This window comes from Poromitra crassiceps, assembly GCF_964638095.1.
Source record: "Poromitra crassiceps genome assembly, chromosome: 2".
In the NCBI taxonomy this organism is placed as follows: Eukaryota; Metazoa; Chordata; class Actinopteri; order Beryciformes; family Melamphaidae; genus Poromitra; species Poromitra crassiceps.
Window position 1 is genome coordinate 72,984,105 of NC_139624.1, and position 20,630 is coordinate 73,004,734.

The 20,630-nt window shown below is 43.9% G+C and overlaps 1 protein-coding gene across 1 annotated transcript in view; it reads right to left on the bottom strand.

Annotated features, from left to right (window-relative positions):
* The window catches only part of jph1a (junctophilin 1a), a gene marked incomplete at both ends in the record, with an annotated part of 78,306 nt that overhangs the window by 57,238 nt on the left and 438 nt on the right, over nucleotides 1-20,630 (bottom strand). Inside the window, one exon of the mRNA XM_083658775.1 lies at nucleotides 15,006-15,774. Within this exon, the coding sequence (XP_083514901.1) occupies nucleotides 15,006-15,774 (769 nt within the window). The remainder of the gene's footprint in view (nucleotides 1-15,005; nucleotides 15,775-20,630) is intronic.

The window sequence follows — 20,630 nt, forward strand, 5'->3', positions numbered from 1 at the left end:
TCCGGTGTGCAATAAAGATAATTGCATGTAATGTATACTTCTCTACGTATTTTGCTCGCTTAGACGTATTCTACTTATTTTTGCTTCTATCGCATTTACTACTGTTTATCCTATGCTATGTTGTTCTTATTCTTATTCTTCTTATTCTGCTTATTTTGCATTACTATTGTTTACTTCATGCTATGTGTGTTCTGTGAGCGAGCTACTGTAACTTGTCCCAATTTCCCCCCGGAAAGTCTTTCTGATTCTGATTCTGATTCTGATAGCAAGCGGGTACATGCAGACTCCCATCTCTGGACCTGCATAAACCCCCTGGTCGAGGATTAAAGGATACGTTCACACAAAAATGAAAACATTCAGTCACCCCCATGCCGGTGGAAGGTCAGGTGAAGTTTTTAACTTTTTCAGGGAAACAGAGTTATAGCATTCTCCTAAACAACTGAAGTGAGTGGTGACGCAAAAAAAGACAATTCTTTTTTGGGTTAAGTTTTCAGAAATTGTAGGTTTGAATATGCGCTAATTTGCATTTCCAGAACACAAATCTGAACATTCATCATCATCATCATCCTCATCATCAGTATATAAATGGGAGCTGGGGCTCTGTCTGTCTATCTGTTTCTCTGTCTGTCTGTCCCATTGTGATGTCATAAATTACATCATCAGTGAATTACTCACACACACAAGGCTCTAGTTCAGTGATGACATCATCAGTGACTGATGTCATCAGTGATGTCATACACACAAAGTCACGAGAGAGACTGAGGGAGAGGGAGAGAGAGGAGAGGGAGAGTGAGGAGAGGGAGAGGAGGAGACAGAGGGAGAGAGAAGAGAGGGGGGAGAGACTGAGGGAGAGAGAGAGGGGGAGAGACTGAGGGAGAGAGAGAGGGAGAGATTGTGCGTGTGCCAATAGGGCAGACAAGGCCACACAGCAACCTAGTTGCGGGCAAGGGCGCAGCGGGCGAGCCTAGGAATCTAGTGCGCGTAGCGCACAAGATGCCTATAGTATAGTACATAACATTTCCAAAGTGGCGTCTGTCTGTCTGTCTGTCTGTCTGTCTGTCTGTCTGTCTGTCTGTCTGTCTGTCTGTCTGGCTGCGATTTTGGTCATGTTTTTGGTCCCACATTGTGAGATTTGTGATGATTTTGGTCAAAAGGGAGAGGATAGAACACCAAAGAAGAGGATGGATCCAGAAGAAGGCGGTAATGCAACATTAAGGATGCCAACTGCCATAAAACACCAAAAAGAAGAAGGTTGGTAGCCGGAGGAGCCAGAACCCGAGGCTGGAAGAGGACGATCGGGTTTTACAGAGTGTAGGAAAACAGTGGATGGATGAATCCAGGAGGCGATAATGCAACATAAAGGATGCCAACTTGCAATAAAACACCACAGAAAAAGAAGCAGAAAAAGGCAACGGCCTGTTTCGAGACTATGACATCACTGATGATGTCACAATGAAATCTTATCTTATGACATCCCTGATGATGTCATCATGACTAACCTATTTATATTAGTGTTCTGTCACTTCCTGCTTCATTCTCATGAAGGTCGGCATGACCGAATCTCACTACTGGTCACTCACTGACGTCATCAGTGATGCAAAGTTGTGCAATTGTGCGCCAAGTGATGTCACTCGAGCACTCCATGATGTGATCAGTGATGGTCACTCGAGCAATTGTGATGTCATCAGTGAGTGATGTCATCAGTGATGCGAATTTGAGCAATGAGCTCGGCCGCGCAGAGGAATACGGTAGTCATACGGTTCGGAGGAAATGTAGTGCCGAATGAGAGGGCTGTTTGACGGTAAAGTAAAGCGCTGAACATTGTCAAAATAGAGCGTGCATGTACACTGATATTGATTTGTTTAGGTGGGCGTTGTTTTAGGTGGCTAAATTACGTTTTAGTTCTTGGCCCCCTGTACTAGATAGACAGAGCTGTGGAGGCTGTTGGTTCAGAGTGCTGGCTCGATACACGGTGTGCTCAGTGTTCAGAACACTGTACCTATTTCAGTTAGTGTATGCAACTAGCTGATAGGACCCCACTTCAAACAAACCCAACTATCCCTTTAATTCCTCCCCTACTCCATCTCCCATGAACAAAAAGAAATAAGAGGGGAATGGACTGAACACTGTCCTTTTGGAGGAGACAAACCACATGTCCTTCTCTTCTTTGTAAATGTTTTCTTTCTATGGATCTACAACCCTCCCCCTCCTCTTTCACCCTCTTCTCCTCTGATGTACTGTTGCATTACACCTTTATCAGATGGGCAGCAGCAGAAGAAGCCAGCAGTCTGATCGTTTCACTTGTTTGTTCCCAATGATGTAGCATCACATTGCATTTGACAATGATCAGCTATTGATTCCATGCTGGCTCCGTCTGTGGTGTATGCTCTGATGATTTGTGTACTATTGTACTTTTATGTTATATGATTTTATTGTTTATTATGTGTTTTGATGGTATATTTTCCACTGTAAATAAACCATTCAAGTTTGAATTGGATTGTGGAGCAGGCCTTGGGTTGCAAAGGGATGGAAAATTTCAGGTAAAGTTCCATAAATTTCCCATGGTAAGTTAATTAAAGCTCAGGAACTTGGGAATTGTTGATTTTTTTACTTATTTTTATTTTGCTGCGTGTTTTTGCGTGTTCCCAATTATTCAATGTTGAATGAAAATGTCTGTATTTATGTATTTATTTATGTCTGACTGACTGTATATGACAAGGTTAATACAGTTATAATTATCCCAAAATGTCCAGTTTATTGCTGTTAATTCCCATATATTCCCGTTAACCCCCATGGAAAGTTTGCAACTTTGAATATTCCTGGAATTTTTCAACCCTAAGATCAGCCCCCCTCACATCACTTGATCTGTCAACGGCTTCCATGGTATCTCCCATAGAGAGCCAAAGTGAAACGTCACTTCTTATTCTGTTTCAGCACTGTACCAGAGATTTTCATCCGCCATTTATTTTCCCATAGACATTTGGTAAAATGCTTATAAAAATAGTTTTACTTGGTCAAACCAAACGGTTCAGATATATTTAGAAACAGGAGAGACCGCATAACATTCCACTCGGACCAAAACATAAAAAACTGTTAAAGAAAGATTAAAAGTTTTGGTCCAAGTGAAATGTTCTATGGTCTCTCCCGATTCTAAATATAGCTGAACCGTTTGGTTTGAACAAGTAAAACAATTTTTATAAGCATTTTACTAAATGTCTATGGGAAAATAAATGGCGGATGAAAATCTCTGGTACAATGCTGAAGCAGGAAGTAGGTGGTCACTTTGCCTCTATTGAGGTAACTCACCAACAAGGAGGCTGGTCCTGTACCCTATGACTCTACGTCATGTGAATGTGCCACAGCATAGAGTGCTATATTACATTACACGCTGTCATTCGATTTGACTGCAGGTCATTTGAAAAGCGACTGAGCGAGACTAACTTATGTTGCATGTTGCCATTGCATCGGCTACATTATTTATAGTTCTTTGACTCCAACCCTTAATGTGACTGATATGGATATGTGTGCATTTGATTCTGTCAGCAATAAATGTTGTGTTACCTCACTACCGTCACATCGCCATAAATATGAGTGAGGGAGAGTGTTGCAGTAAATCTGATGCGGCTTGCTATACTCCTGACTCGTGATTCAGAGACGCCTGCCTGGCGATCCGCTCCACGCTGGAGTTACACTTACTGTCTGCTTCATGCGTCACTGCTACTGTAAATTCTGTCCCATGATGAAGGTGATAAACTTGACATGCGTCAGCAGAATGTGATGGCGTCAGCACCAAGTCACTGGTCCCCCGCCAAAAACACGCGCACACACATTATGCTAGACACCAAAGGGGGGGGGGGGGGGGGGTGAGGGGAAGGGTAGCTTTGTTCATGATTGAAAGGTGAAGCCAAAGCAGAAGTGCCTTAAACCTGCATTTTTTCCTAACGGCCAGCAGGGGGCAACTCCACTCCACTCCACTCTGATTGACCTTACTTCTCACTTGATTTATGACCTCAGTAAGCACTTTCCTTAATGAGTTGATGGTCTCAACCACTAGTTTCAAGTCTTCTTCAATACAGCATGATGTTCACTTTGTAAATAATGCTCCCATTTAGTAAATCATTTCATTCATTTAAAGTGTAACTTACCCCCAAAACACTTTTTTTCAGCTTTTAACCAATATATATGGCTTTTGGGGTGGTATGTGAAGGATTCTGGTCAAAATCTCCACATTTGAGACCAATCTGTTACAATTGTATAAACCCCTATCATTTCAGCAGCATAAGTGCCCTCTATGGGTTCAAACCTGCTTTTTTTGTGCCCAATGAATGGCCGATTTGGTACATCGTTACGTCATGGTGGTATTTGCGCGTGCCCCATTCATATGATTTTCTCCCCCCATGTGATTATTACTGTAGTTCACGCAGTGCAAGCCCTTTAAGAGCAATGCAACATGGTGTAATCGCCTACTGTGGCTAATGTTAGCGGCTAGCTAGTTATGTTACATGGCAGTAAAACGCCACTGAATGACCAAATTGATATATAACTTTTAACCATTTCGAGTAACACTGTTTCCATACGGATCACCAGCGTTAGTTTGTTGTTTATAACGTGGCTATATTTATCCTTTATCATTCTTTATCTCTGATACACTGAAAATACTGGGAGGCGGGCCATAGAGTCTCTGTCGATGATTTGATTTGACAGTTTTGGGCACTGGCGTTGGCGTTGGCCAATCCTGGCGTATTCCACCCCCAAATCGATTGTGTTCTAGCGCAAAGCGAGTAGGTTCCAGGACGAAACAGGCTCGAGCCAACTACGTTATGTTTAGAGCAGCGCAGGAAATACAATATTCCTGGAATGCGAGTTTAACTAAACAGTTACATGTCCTCTGCATTCTGCAACAAATGAAGACATTACAATTTGTTTTATTTTGTATCTTACATACTTATTGGCCAAGGTATGATCGTTTATTCTGCCAGGGTACAGAAGGGAGTATAGGCGGCCATCTTGCCTGCAGAGTTTTCAAATCAAGTAGAATACAGTTTTGCAAGAAATCTGGGGGGGGGGGGGTCAGTCCCCCTTTAAGTGAAATGTCAAAATGGCGGCGATTTCCGGATAAGCCTACAAAAATACGTCATCCCTACGGTACTCTATTTACATCACTTCTGGCTCCAAATAACCAAGATGGCGATGGTGAAAATGCTAAACGGGAGTCCACAAACCAATCGGTGAGCAGCTACGTCCATATTTATGAAACAGACCAACACCAACCCATCCACACACCTCCCTATTTGGAGCAGCAGTCATCATCGCCCTCGATGGACAGCTGAGGTGGAATCTTACATGATGTATTGAGCGATGAGATTATTTTGAATACACAGGCTGATCTATAACTCTCTCCAAAAAGGGCAGGTGCTGAGTGGCTGAGTGGCTGAGGTCAGGCCGCAGCAGGTGATAAACAAACATTCACGGAGATAGACACACACACACACACGCGCACACTTTCTCTGTTCTCCTGCCAAGTGATAGTCTCATCTGTAACACACATCCAAAGGGCCAGTTTCTCCTGCTCCCATTAAATCTTTCTCTCTCCTTTACGTGCACGCGCACACACGCGCACACACACACACACACACGCACACACACACACACGCACGCACACACACACACACACTCTCACGTACACACACTCGTGAGAGATGATAGTGCGAGCGAGATGGTGGGCTGCTATATCAGTGGTGCGACGGGTATATATTCCTGGCTGGTGCTGATAAGCCAACTGCTGCCTTGCCTTATTTAGTCAGTAGTCACTGCTGTCACACAACCAGAGTAGTGCACACCGCACGCACTCTGTGTGTGTTTGTCGGACTGTGTGTGTGTGTGTGTGTGTGTGTGTGTGTGTGTGTGTGTGTGTAGAGTGTGAGTAGAGGGAGAGGAATGGAATATATATGGTACAGGTGGGTTTTGAAAAAGTGCATGCAAACAGAGGTGTGTGTGCGTGTATGTGTGTGTATGTGTGTGTGTGTGCATGCGCGCGCGCGAGAGTGTGTGTGTGTGTGTATGTGTGTACTGTGTATGTGAGACAGAGTCCACACAGATACATGTGTATGTCTGTGCACTTATTGTGTGTACATGTTGCTGGCACTGCCTAGCACAACCAGAGCACCAATACCACATTCCAGTCTAAATTGGTTAGCATCTATCTAGCCTAGGTATCAGAATCAGAATCAGAATCAGAATCAGAATCAGAATAGCTTTATTGATCCCCGGGGGGAAATCAGGTCATGCTACAGTTGCTCACATTCACATAGGGAAGAATATAAACATAGAGACATTATACGAAGCATAGAATAGACCCCAAAAAATAGACCCCAAAAAACGCTATTTCTGTAAATACGATATTCCTGGAATTAATTTGAATTAACGAGCCAGTTACATATCTTTGAATTCTTAGAGATTATAGTTTTTGTTTTTTGTTCATGTTTCATACAATTGGCCAAGTTAGTAGTTAGTTTATGGGATAGGAATTCTGCCAGATGACAGGCACTAGGCGCTATTTTCTACTTCATTTGGAAGAGAAAATGATCCTGAAATGAATATTTGATTGACAGCTGCATGTCGTGATATGATTGGTTGAAATGGGGTAGAAATTTGATAGTACTAGGTGACGTCAGCAAACTCTAGATTAGTGCTATCAATGAAATCTTGAAAAATGAACTTTTGATGTGAAAAAGTGTGAAAAACTAAAGAAATTAGATTTTTGTGATTTGTTTTGCATACATTATTAAATAGGTGCACTGCATACCCAGGTATTTGAACTAAAAGAAAAGAAAAGTCATTTTTGGGTTCAGCTCGACTTTAATGTTACCCCATTTTGGACCAAAGAGCACCTTCTCACAGTCTGACCTTACCTGCATGGAACGCTGCTGCCCTCCTTTCACTATATTTTGATTGTCTCATACATTAAAGTGTGTTGGTGTTTTATTTTATTCAAAAAAATCCTATATAGACGGGTCGAGTGAGTCCATGGCTAGAAGATAGTTAAATTGGAAAATATGTTAGGGATGTAACGATAACCGGTTTGAATGATAACCGTGATAAAATTCCTTACGATAACCGTACCATTTCAAATTTTCTTTATCATTAAAACCGTGGTACCGTGATTACAGTGTTACCATGATTACAGTGCTTTGAAAAACATGGTAAATACCGTTCTTTATCAACCAAAGTTGGCAACAGTCTCCCAGATGCAGACGTGCAGCCTTGGAGAAATTATTTCAGTGAGTGCATCAATCCTTTTTGGGTCTGAGTTTTCAATATAAAACTTGGTGAAATAATTTCTGTGAGTGTATTAGTACTTCTTGAACATTTTCAGCACATTTTAACAAACCGTGATAATACTGATAACCGTGATCATTTTGGTCACTATAATCGTGATGTGAAATTTTCATACCGTTACATCTCTAAAATATGTAAAGGGATACACCAACATTTTTGGAGATTCGCCTATTTGCCATATTGCCGATACTAAAACTAGAAAGTAGATGCCTTTATCTTCACTGTGCGTGCAGTACAAAGTGTGGTACACCCTTCACTGCTAGTTAGCTTAGCACTACAATGGCAGTATATGGTACAGCTGCCTACCCCTCTTCAGTCGCCCAAAATACACATTCCAACAGCGCCAGAAACACTCACATGTACATGTTGTGTAATTTTCTAACCAAATCCACAGCCAGAACTAATGTGTGGAACCAAAGTTACTTCCGTGTTTACCTGAGGCACATGCGCTGTCTGCAGTCGCCAGACTTCCTGGTACATATTTACTTCAAAAATGACCGTTTTCCCGCAACTTTGGATTATTGTTTCATGGCGTGGTGAGTACACAAGTCACAACATGTACATGTGAGTGTTTCTGGCGCTGTTGGAATGTGTATTTTGGGTGACGGGTGTAGGCAGCTGTAGTGCTAAGCTAACTAGCAGTGAGGGGTGAAACGCACTTTGTACTGCAAGCACAGTGAAGATAAAGGCATCTACATTCTAGTTTAAAGGGCCTTATGCCCCTAAATGGGGTAAAGAGGTCTAAGTCAAGTAAGTCACATTCTAGTTTTAGTATCGGCAATTGGCAAATAGGCGAATCTCCAAAAATGTTGGTGTATCCCTTCAAGAAGTTAGTACAACAACACTTTCTGTTATTCAGAAGACACTCTACTTACAGTATCTGTTAAGCCTAATTGCTAAACTTCCGTGAGCTAATTTTAAACTCAACAACAACACCGTGCAAATAAAACTAACAAGACAATATTACATGTACACACACAACTAAGAGGCACCTGGAGAGCGCAAAGATCCAACAATGCTGAACAATTTTTCTCCAACTAACTTATACATTTGAAGTTAAAGAAAGACCCCCTAAAGTAAAAAAAAAACACTTTTTCTTTATGTTCCAACAGTTGGATGTCTGAGCTTCACTGTGCAGAATGATGTCTGTACAGAGTTTGACACTAGAAAGCTGTTTTCACAATCATCTTCTGAAAGTGGGAAGTTTCTCTGAGCTCACTGAAAATGCCATTTTCATGATTCATGACATCATGAACCTTGGAGCCAATCACTGTCCAGTATCCAGCAGTGAAAACTCCAACACATTCTCACTCCCAACTCGTCATATACTGCAGATCGGTCAGGAACCCTTGTCGTCGCTTTGTCACGAGTGAGATGTGTTGAAGGCCTGTGTTGTATGCTGTGATTGGCTAGTTAGGTTCTAGAGATAGCCCTGATTGGTTGCTTTGGATTTTTAAATTAGAGAAAGAGGGGAAATAATTTTAAGGATTTTAACAAGATAATTTAATATATATAATCAATTGTTCCTCGGTTTGGCCCAAGACTATCTATCCACTATCTAACATTTTAAAATACATTCAAGATTTCAAGATTTCAAGATTTCAAGATTATTTTAATTTGTCCCGAGGGAAATTTGTCTTGGACATACAGGCTGCCACATAGATACACAGTGCCATAACAAAAACAACAACAACAAAAAAAATAGTGCATAGCACACCAGTGCCGACATGTGCAAATACACAACCAAAGTGCAAACATCAATAATTTACAGTACAATCAACAATACATTACCTATGACCTGAGTTTAGGAGACTGACTGATATGGGGATGAAAGAGTATTTGTATCTGTTGAGGTGTCTTTTTTTGTTCTTGATTGGGACTCTGTAACGCCTGCCAGATGGAAGCAGTTCGTATTCTGAATACAAGACATGAGAGGGGTCAGCAATGATCTTCCTAGCTTGTCTGATTACAGTTTCCTCAAAGAGTATTTGAAGGGAGGGGTGCTCCCTCTCCCCCATCACTTTCATTGCAGTATGAGCCAGTCTATTTATTTGTGATTTCAGCTTAACTGGTAAGTTGCCAAACCAAGCAGACATACCGTAACGAAAAATGCTCTCTATAACAGCATGATAAAATAATAACAAAATCCTCTGTCCGACCCCAAACACCCTGAGTCGTCACAGGAAGTACAGTCGCTGCTGGATCCTAGAGCACACAGAGTTTACATGGACATTCCAAGACAGATTACAGTCAATATGTACACCCAAGTATTTGTATGAATGGACCTGGGCAATTTGGGCATTGTGGACTAACACTGGGGAATGATCCCCCAGGTGCCCTGGATCAAAAATAATTTCCTCTGGTTTTTTTGTATTTACAATGAGGTGATGGTCCTCACACCACTGTACAAACCTTTCGACCTCCAGACTATAACTCGAAATGTCTGTGTCTGTGTCTATAAGACCCAAGATGGCAGTATCGTCTGAAAATTTAATAACGAAAATTCCTGAATGAATACTTCTACAATCGTTTGTGTACACTGTAAAAAGAGGGGGCGAACTCACGCATCCCTGGGGGACACCTGTGTTGATCACCTTGGGCTCAGACAGTGCCTGGTTCACTCGGACTTGCTGGGTCCTGTTGGTTAAGAATGAGTGATACCACCTGATGATATATGGGTTAACAGACATCTGACTGAGTTTACTGAGAAGGATGTGTGGCTGCAGAGTGTTAAAAGCAGAGCTGAAGTCTACAAACAGCAATCTAGCGTAAGCCTTGGGGTTTTCAATATGTTGCAGGATAGCATATTTAAGTTGATCCTTCCGGCCGGAGATCACTGTGATTTCTATCATTGCTTGACATCATTAGTCTAAATGTTACATTGATGTCTGAGAAGAAGAAATGTAAATGAGTCTCCTTTTCAGAAGGAACTGCATATTGGGTGTTGGTTAACCTTTCAGCAAAGCCTACACAGCAAATACTGGAAACACAGCACTAGGTGTCCATGAATAGACTGCTTCACAAACATGTCTGTTTGGGCATTTTTAACATTCTCACTGTGCTCTGTGTCAACTTCACCTGAGCAAAAGAAGGACAAAATAAGAAAGAACAATAAAGATAAAATGATAATACATGTTTTTACTGTGTTACTGCAACATTTGTCATTATTTTAAGACATTTCTGCTGTTATTAGATAGCGTAGAGAGAGTAACGGGACAAGGAGAAAGAGAGAGAGAGAGCGGGCACGGTGGAGTGAGAGCGAGAGAGGTTGACATGTGACAAAGGTCATTAGCCTATTTATGGTATGTAATGAACCAGGCTTTGAACAACCAGGACACCTACACTGCTGAACTTGAATGGCTCCATGCATATCATCTTGAGGAGGGCTATACTTTTCAATGGCACAAATGCCAGCCAGCATTACTCACTTATCTCGATTTGCAGGCCTCTGACACACACACACACACACACACACGCACACGCACGCACACACACACACACACACACACACACACACACACACACACGCACGCACACGCACACACACACAGACACGCGTGCACGCACGCACGCACGCACACACACACACACACACACACACACACACACACACGTGCGCACGCGCACACGCACACACAGACACACACACACACACACAAACACACACACACACACAGTGTACTATGTCTATGGTGCGTGAACTCCATTTTGCCCCAGACAGAGCCTGATGTGATGGCTCTTATGTGGGCGTATCCCCTCTCCTCCTGTATTCTGCCCAGCTTTTCACTTCTGTCCATCCAGACCACTCAGGACTCAGAAACCTCCCTGCTCAGCAAATTGGCTGCACCCCCCCCCCCCATCTAATTCAATCAACATTTACTACTCACCACCACTCTCACTCCAATCCATTCTCTCTCTCTCTCTCTCTCTCTCTCTCTCTCCCTCCCTCACTCTCTCTCTCTCTCTCTGCTCCTGGCATACTTCTACCTCTCTCCCTCCCCTCGTTCCCTGCTGTGGAAGCACTGGGTACATTGCACAGTCAAAGTCATGTGACTACAGTAGAACTGGATCGATTGGAGCGCATCGCTTGCCATGCACTGTATGATGATGCTTACATAACCCGCATACACATGGCTGTTGATGACACAAGCTCACTCTTCTTCACAGTTTTTTTTTTAATCTTATTCCAGCCAGGAGACTGGAAGAGCTTGTTTTGAGAGTGCAAGAGGCACATGATGGAGAGAGAGAGAGAGAGAGAGAGAGAGGGAGTAATCTGATCAGTTACTACAGTACTGGGGGGGACCTTGTTTGTGGGACCTTGTTTGCGGCCATAAACACTTTGTATTGGCTTGAATGCTTTTACTGTTGCCACTTTAGCGCTATGCGTTAGGTCATGTGTTTGTAAAGCACATTGCTGACCTAACGCACAGCTGGAGAGGAGATCACACTGCTCGTTCTCTTCATATATACCATAGCCACACAGTGGTGACACAAGTATTAACAATACAGCACCAATACAGCAATGCAAACATTATTATTTCAAGTAGAAGTCTCTGCATGAAATTTTCTACTTACCAGTAAGTAAAAGTACATACTGGGTAAGTAGTAGCATCAAAAGTAGATGCTACTTAAAGAGAAGTACTCCGGTACAGTGTGTATAAGCAGCATTTTACTGTTCTAGGCTAGCTGCTGGAGATGGAGCTAGTTTGAAACTAGGTATAGTTTAGTCCAGTGGTTCCAAATCTAAAAGGGTGACCTAAAATAGATCAAGCTGAGGGTTGTGAGATGATCAATAGAGGTAGAAAGAAGAAAAAACAAAGTTATGATATACAAATCTGTTTTCAGTTTGGGGAATTTTTCTCTAATCTTAGGTTTTTGTTGAAATATTGGATCATTTGAACATTTATTGAAATTAAACTATGGGTTTAGAGGGGGGGGGGATCACAATGTGGTGGAGCTGTTAACAACTCATAGACATCTGAATTGTGACCCCGACTACAGACTGCCTAAGAAGATGTAAGATGCCAAAAGCCAAAACAGTGGGAAACCAGTGGTTTAATCTTTAACAATGTGTTGTATTTGAAAAGCTTGTTATATTATCCATTGTGTCAAATCTTCATCTGAAAATTAACTAAAGCTGTCAAATAAATGTAGTGCAGTAGAACACAATATTTCCCTCTGAAATGTAGTGGAGTGGAAGTACAGTATAAGTACAGTACTTAACTAAATGTACTTGGTTACTTTCCACCACTGCATATCCATTACTCTTGGTCATCATTTACAAAGACACACACACCACACGCGTGCGTGCGTGCGCACACACACACACACACACACACACACACACACACACACACACACACACACACACACACACGATATCACGGTCACTTCCACTGGAACAAACTGTGCAGTTGTTAATGGTAAGTAAATCCCCATTATATAATCTTCATCTTATATCCCTGAAATCTCTAGAATAAAGCATTTGCTCTCCCCTCTGGTCAGAGAGGAGTTTTAAGTATCATTGTATTATAACAGATGTCTGGTTATTATGATATTCATGAAACCTGCTATATTACTATATTAAATAGCTGGGCTGATTTCTGAGTGAACATAATCTTGTTCATTTTCATTTTTTCTCCATAATGAGCCTGTCTGCCGATCCCAGTTGCAGGCTGGCACATGCTTCCTCCGATATTCCTCGGAGGAAATTACTCCGGAATTGAACCCGCGGCTTTGCGTGCTTTTACCTCCATACTAGATCCGCCATAATCTTATTCGTTGTCTTCATAATGGCAAAGGCTATCCAATCCTCTTTAATGGCGTGTGTGTGTGTGTGTGTGTGTGTGTGTGTGTGTGTGTGTGTGTGTGTGTGTGTGTGTGTGTGTGTGTGTGTGCGTGTGTGCGTGCGTGTAAGAGAAAAAAGTAAGTATCTTTGCACGCATGCATTCCGGTGCTTTTGCGTTACTGTGTGCACTAACATTGTTTATTTATTTATCTAAGTTGACACATTTTGATCGTCTCTCAGAAACAAGGCGATGCTGCTACTGTATCTGCTGATAATGCATAAACGTTTGTTTGTTTTTGGACAAAGTTGAGTTTTTTGATTACCCGTGGAGATTTATAATTATTTAGGAGATTTTTTTTTACAAGCGCACTGCAGACAGGGTGCAGATGTACTTAAGCACACAGAGGCAATGTAGACAATAACATTGGTGTTAAATAAATGTTAATTTAAGTTCCAAAATGCTGTGTCTCATTTGTTATCATTATGAAATTGTTGTATTTTATTAGATGCAACAACAAAAAAATCAACATGATATCGACATTATATATCGGCCAATGTGCCTTCCTGCTCGACCACTAGAAAACACACGTGAGTGAGCATAGATAACCTATTCACAGCTTGTACACATTACAACCTCTCAGTCTTCAGTCAAATCATTCCCTGCTGCAATGAAACCAGAGGACGTCAAAGCGATGCTGCATACTGCATTACTGCTGTGTCCCAGTAGGGGGGGGAGGCTTTAAATGAAAAGGTCACATCGCACCCACCTGTTAAAGAGCACATGCCACATCAGAGCAGCGCTTGGCAGGCGGAACAGGTATCGTTATTGGGCACACGAGACGCATTTGGCATAGGCGCAGGTATGGCTATATCGCACACACACACATAAACACGCAGACACATAAACCTCACACACACACACACACACACACACACACACACACACACACACACACACACACACACACACACACACACATTACACACACATTACACACACATATACACACACAAGGTGCATGAGCCCACTCCCTGGGAATGAAAGATATGGGTAGAGAATAGAAGCAGAACCTTTTCCAGGGATGATCGCACCGGCCACACAAAAGCTTTGAGTGTTGATGATGTCATGGGACCACTGTCTGACTCCACTTACAGAAGACTGTGTGCCTTCAATCAGACCTGAAGATGGAGACCACTGACTGACTCAGCTCAGCTTATATTCCAAGTGCCTGCACATACAGATACAGGAATGCATGCATGTAACCCATGTTAAGGGCTTACCAGTGGTGCAGGTGGGACTCGAACCCATGCTCTCCTGCTTCCAAAGCGCAGCAACAGACACCAACACCAACAGAGCCAGCTCCCTTGGTGGAGCTGGCTAACAGGCCTTTATAGTCCAACCCCCCCCCTCCATTTCTTTTTCAAGTGGGCCCTGCTCACACTCACACACAAGTGAGGGGAGTGAGTTTAACCAACAGCTCGCTACCACTCTGGACTCACAAGGACTCGGATTCACTCGGTTACACTCACCCCCCTAAACTCACTCCACACCCACCACTGGGCATCCAGGTCACAGCACCAATGTAACCCATGTTAAGGGCTTGCCCAGGGGTGCAGGCAGGAACCCCTCAAAACCACACTCTCTCACTTCCCAAGGCCACACATTAACCACAACACAAACAGAGCTATAGCGCCCTTGGCAGAGCTGGTTAACAAGCCTTTATACTGGGGTGTGAGTTTAACTAACAATTCGCTACCACTCAAGATATACAAGGACTCTGATTCACGCACGCACGCACGTGCACACACACACACACACACACACACACACACACACACACACACACACACACACACACACACACACACACACACATACCTGGAAGCTGCTATTTCCACTTTACTCCTGGCGATGGCGGCAGCTCTCTGTGCCCCCTCCACGGCACGGTCCACCTTCTCTTTGGTTTTGGGGTTCTTAAGAGGAATCAACTGCTTCCTTATTCCGCGCACCAGCACGTTATTTTTGTACTTCCCTTCTTCCTTGGTGCCGTCTGGGAAAACCGTGCACCCGTAACCGTGGCGTTTGTTGTTTAGCCACTCCCCCTCGTACTTCATCCCATTGGATCTCTCCGAAACGCCAAATCCATTGCGCTTGTCGTTCTTCCACTCGCCCATGTAGGTCTCGGTGGTGGTGGCGTCCACATGGTCCTCCAGAGGTAGATCCTCGTCCGGCAGCTCGCCGTCGCCAAGGGAGATGGTGGAGTTGGCGTCGCTGGAGCTGATGCGGCTCATGGCGGCGTCGCTGCGCGCGGAGCTGCGTTTGCTGGAGATGGACGTGCGCGAGTCGGACTTGCGTAGCTGCCGGAGGCTGCCGAAGAGCGAGCCCCGGCGGAACAGGCCTTTCTTCTTGCCGGCGGCGACCTCGCTGTCCGAGTGGAAGTTGAGGACGAAGCCGCCGCGGCCGCCGGCGGGCGTGTCGGCGGCGGAGGAGAGGTCCTGGAGCACGGTGCCGTTGCTCTGCTCGGAGCGCAGCGAGGCCAGGGACGTGCGCAGGGGAGACTTGATGACCGTCGCCATGCCGTAAGGCACACTCTGACGCACGCCGTAGCCGTGCCGCATCCCACCCATCCACTGGCCTTGATAGGTACCTGAGGAAAAGCCAGGCATCGGTCAATGACTATAATACAATAATCATCACAACCTAACCTAGCATTAGCCTATCATATCTAGGATCAAATGTTGTTGTTGTGCCACAATATTGGGAAAACAAACCCTTGCACCTTTAAAATAATGTTATGTGCGTATGAACAAAGTTTAGCCACTTAGCATTAGCATGCATTTGGAATGATGCTCCCACTGGCGGGAACCAGCAGGGTAGAACAGGATTCATATTGGAATTGCAATATGAATTGTGATACATACACGTGTACATGACATTTTCAACACAATTTTTTTTCCCCAGTGCTTCAGAGTAACATAATGAAAACTTATTTTGATAATCGTCCTTTTTACAGTTTCCCTAAGTACTGGGTATCTACCAGGTATGTACATAGAAACAATTGTAAATTATCAAGATCATTTCTTGATGGCATTGCACAATTTGGGCGTAATGATTTAGTCCTAACTTTCTTACAACATATACATCTGTATCAGTTTTAGGAAGTTATAGGGTGACTGTAAAAAGGATTACCGATGTTCTCTGACGTGCACCTTGATTTTTGCAGCCCAAGGATTCTGCATACTGATTGGGGACCATCTGAAACAATATTTCTTCTGAATAAAGAAAAATGCAATCTTGTGCATTTTGGACACTGCAATAGTCAATATTGCAGTTAAAATTTTCTTTTTTTATTGATTTAAGTGTGCTGCTGGCTGCCGTACAAAATATTGTACCAAAAAAGGACATGATAAAGATCTGCTCTCCTCATTCGAAAAAGTAAATGATAAAAACCTCTTTTAGCACTGGCTAAATTTAATATCATTATTTTCTTGGGTAGCCTGGGGTACATCTGGTTACTGACTTGTCTGTATAAATATCACTTCCCAAGGGAATAATTCTGAGACATAATAGCTAAAAACGTATGCAGTATGACAACTAGTGTGGATGGCTATGGGAATGTGTGGATGGCTATGGGAATGTGTAGGGAGTCCTGTGTGTGTCATACAGGTCTGTATTTGTGTGTATGCTTGTGTGTGTGTGTGTGTGTGTGTGTGTGTGTGTGTGTGTGTGTGTGTGTGTGTGTGTGTGTGTGTGTGTGTGTGTGTGTGTGTGTGTGTGTGTGGTGGTGATGAGTATGTGAAGCTAATGAAATGTTATCTCTCTTTCCTCTCAGAACTGAGAACTGTGAGCATAACTAACTCAATCGCTGAGATTTGATTAGGGGGCAGTGATGCTGAGGAGGATCACATGGGATGAATCTGAATCACAGCTAGGAGCCTATTTTCAGGCAGGGCCACCAACTCCCCCACAGACAGTAGGCACATTCACCACCGGGCGGCCGTTTGTCTCTGACGACAGAGAGCTGCTATGAGTCACATAATGAGAGGAATATTTCATTAATCCCATTTGGTGCTTGCTGAGCCCAGGGAGCATGTGCTGCTGTCCTACTGTACTTTCTTCTTCTGCGCATCATATTACAGTAGAGTTAATGGGGCTGGTCCTAATAATAACAAATGCTTGATAATCCAGGGTTTGAAACGCATCTACCAATACAATGGAATAAGCCGTAATGGTCAGATTCCGAGGCAAAAACCATATAGCTTGGTCAAGCATTTAGGTAGATATCCAGTAGGAGATGCTGGGGCTGACTCTGTGCTGTGACCCTGCAGCAGATCAGGTTATCAGGATGATGTTACAGGGTCAGACAGCCAGATGTTCAGAGATCCTCTGCGATCAGCTGCTTTCCTAAGCCCAGCCCTCTCCGAGCATCATATGTGCATCATCTACCATAAGGCCTCCGTTAAGTAAGGGATATAGCATGATTGATACTCACAAATGACATTCTATAGGCAGAAAAGATTGCAAATTATAAACAAGGTGACACACAGCAGGCCTACAGTACAGTATAGCTTGCTACGGTTGTAGGTCTGTGATGTTTAGTGCTACAGGATGTTAACTGCCTGATCACATCTACACAGACTAAGGCCCCTATCGTTGCATCGGCGTTGTTTCTAGGCCGAGCGCCTGGCGCAGCGCAAATCAGTGGGCGTGGACCAGCGCACTTGATATCGTCGTGCTGGCGCTAAACGCAGCCTAAAGCATTACAACCACGCCTTTTAAGCGTAAAATTATGCACCGTCATGCTCATTGGATAAGTGCAATAAACGAATCGCACGCTTGCCTTTTTAGCTCCAATTCCAGTGGTCCCGCAAAACCTGACGAAAGCCAAGCGCTCTGCCCCCCCCCCCTCCCTTCATCCAGTCTGTCTCCATTATAGGCTATTATTCCATATTATTATGCTTCTCAAACCAATCTAACTGCAGTTTAAATACTGCAAGCATGTAAATACGCTACACTATAGCAAGATCAAAGTGAAAAGAATGTTCTAAAGGCATCAGCTAGAAAAATATAGCCTATCCCTATATGATGAGATTAATTTTATATTGGTGAAAGTTTGTCCAGAACGATATCGTTTTCTCTCCCCTGCTGCAGGTAGAATGATGCACATAAATATACCCTACATTATGTAAAGTCATTGCATAAATGTGTTTTTATTGTAAAACTAAATGTGAAGTAAGGCCAAGTTATTGGAGCGGACATCACAGTATAGCACATGACAGTAGAAAGCGTTCCGCAGCGCGTTCCACTGTCACTTATCTAAATCACGTTAAATCGACAAGAGATATATATAGGCCCAGGAGGACATATATGTTTCACATAGGGTGGTGTATTCATTTCGATGTTTCATTTGGTCCAATATTGAAATGTGTACAATTGCAGGTTGTGTTACCATTACACATTAATTTAGATCGACCTTTTATATCTATTTCGCCTCATTTGGTTGCTATTTAGTAGCGAAATGGAGAAGCACAATGCATGCTGGGACAGGCCAGACAACTTACAACTTATTTTTCCTATATGGGAAGTGTGTTGTGCCTGTCTAAGCGAGGGAGTCAGAGAGAGAGAGAGAAGGGTGACAGAGAAGAGGCAGAAGAGCACTGGCGCACTGAATAGGCCTGGTTTCAGAGAGAGACAGAGAAGGGTGACAGGGGAGAGGCAGAAGAGCACTGGCGCACTGAATAGGCCTGGTTTTCAAAGGCGCAAAGCGCTAAATTTACGGCAGGTGCGAAGATATCAGTACGCCGAGATTTAAGGCCGACACGCCCACTTTGGCCCATTCTGGGACTGCGCCACGCCCATTCGGCCTAAAGCGCATTTGGCAGCGTAAAGCCATATTGATATCGTCCCAAAACAGGCGCAAGGCACGTTTTTTTGCGGTTAAGGCCCGTTTTAGCGCCGAAGGCCTGTGGGAGAATAGGGCCCTCTATCTGTGGACACTCCACTGATGACTAACATCAAGATTCAGAGCGAGGCTTCACCCTGACCATCACGGTCAGGGCACGGTGGCTCAGCGGTAGAGCTGTTGCCTCACAGCTAGAAGGTCCTGGGTTCGATTCCCGCCTGGGACGAGGGTGTGTCCCCCCCCCCCCCCCCCCCCCCCCCATATCCTCAGGTGCCCACTGCCCAGCTGGGCTATCTCGTCAAAAGGGCCCCTCTGTGTGCAGTTTGCATGTTCTCCCCAGGGGTTCCTCCATACAACATCGGTATGGACCCCCACTAAAAACATGCAGAAGATCGTCATCTGACCAGTGACGACTACAGTACAACCGAAGTTGGTTCCCGGGCGCTGTACACAAGAAAGCTGCCCACTGCTCCTGGCCTGCCCCCCGGAGGAAGGACAAGCCTGGATGGGATAAATACAGACACACTTTCACCGGCCACCGTCAGCATGAGTGTGTGTGTGTGGCCGCATGCATGTGTTGGGTTGTCGTGTGACAAATAAAGACGGGTTTGTCCGTCTAGTTCTTCTTCTTCTCACTCGGGCCCACAGTGTCTCAACAGCTGCGTGTGACCTGACTTGATTGATTATTAGTTAACATAATCCAACACTGCAAATGTCCATCTTAAGAAGTAGCCTACCTTATCACTCTCAGAATCTGACATTTCTCAAACAGTTGAAACAGTCATCCATTGGGGTGAGATGGCTTCACCTGTTTCCAATGAAGATGCACTTTAACAAGGCTCAATTCCTTGGAACGTGACAGAATAGAGCAGATCACGTACATGGTGCAGACAATATGAGGCTTACTCAAGAAGATTCTTGAAGCAAGATAATTTGCATTGGAAACATGAATCTCACATCCCATTGGCAGATTTGTTCACCTGTAAGAAAAACTAAGGACCTGCACTAAACAATGACTTGTTAAGATGGGTATATTTGCAGTGATGGTTCAAATGTGAAAATGCTAGAGTAGGCTAGGTGATAGACAGTCAGGCTAAATGGATCCAAATTTGATCTGATTTCCAAACTCCTAGGTGGGGCATGGTGCCACACATACTGTACGGGAGGCGACAGTCACCACGCCCCTCCCACTGTCACATGAGCAAGAATCAATGGTTGCCAAATGAGATGTACCGCGCGCAATAAGTCTTAAAACGCCATCCAAAAGTTGGCATTACCAGGGCAATAACTCACAGACGGGGTTTTTTTTTCCTACAGAGGAAAGGTAATGCGCTTGACCGTGGTGCGCAGTGCGCATTCTCAACTTCAGCCCAGATCATATCGGATGAAGATTCATGCACTGATGCATCTCCATTACCTCAGTTTCAGTCTCAGCATCATCACACACACACACACACACACACACACACACACACACACACACACACACACACACACACACACACACACACACACACACACACACACACACACACACACACACACACACACACACACACACACACACACACACACCACAACAGATCATCACACAGAGCCAT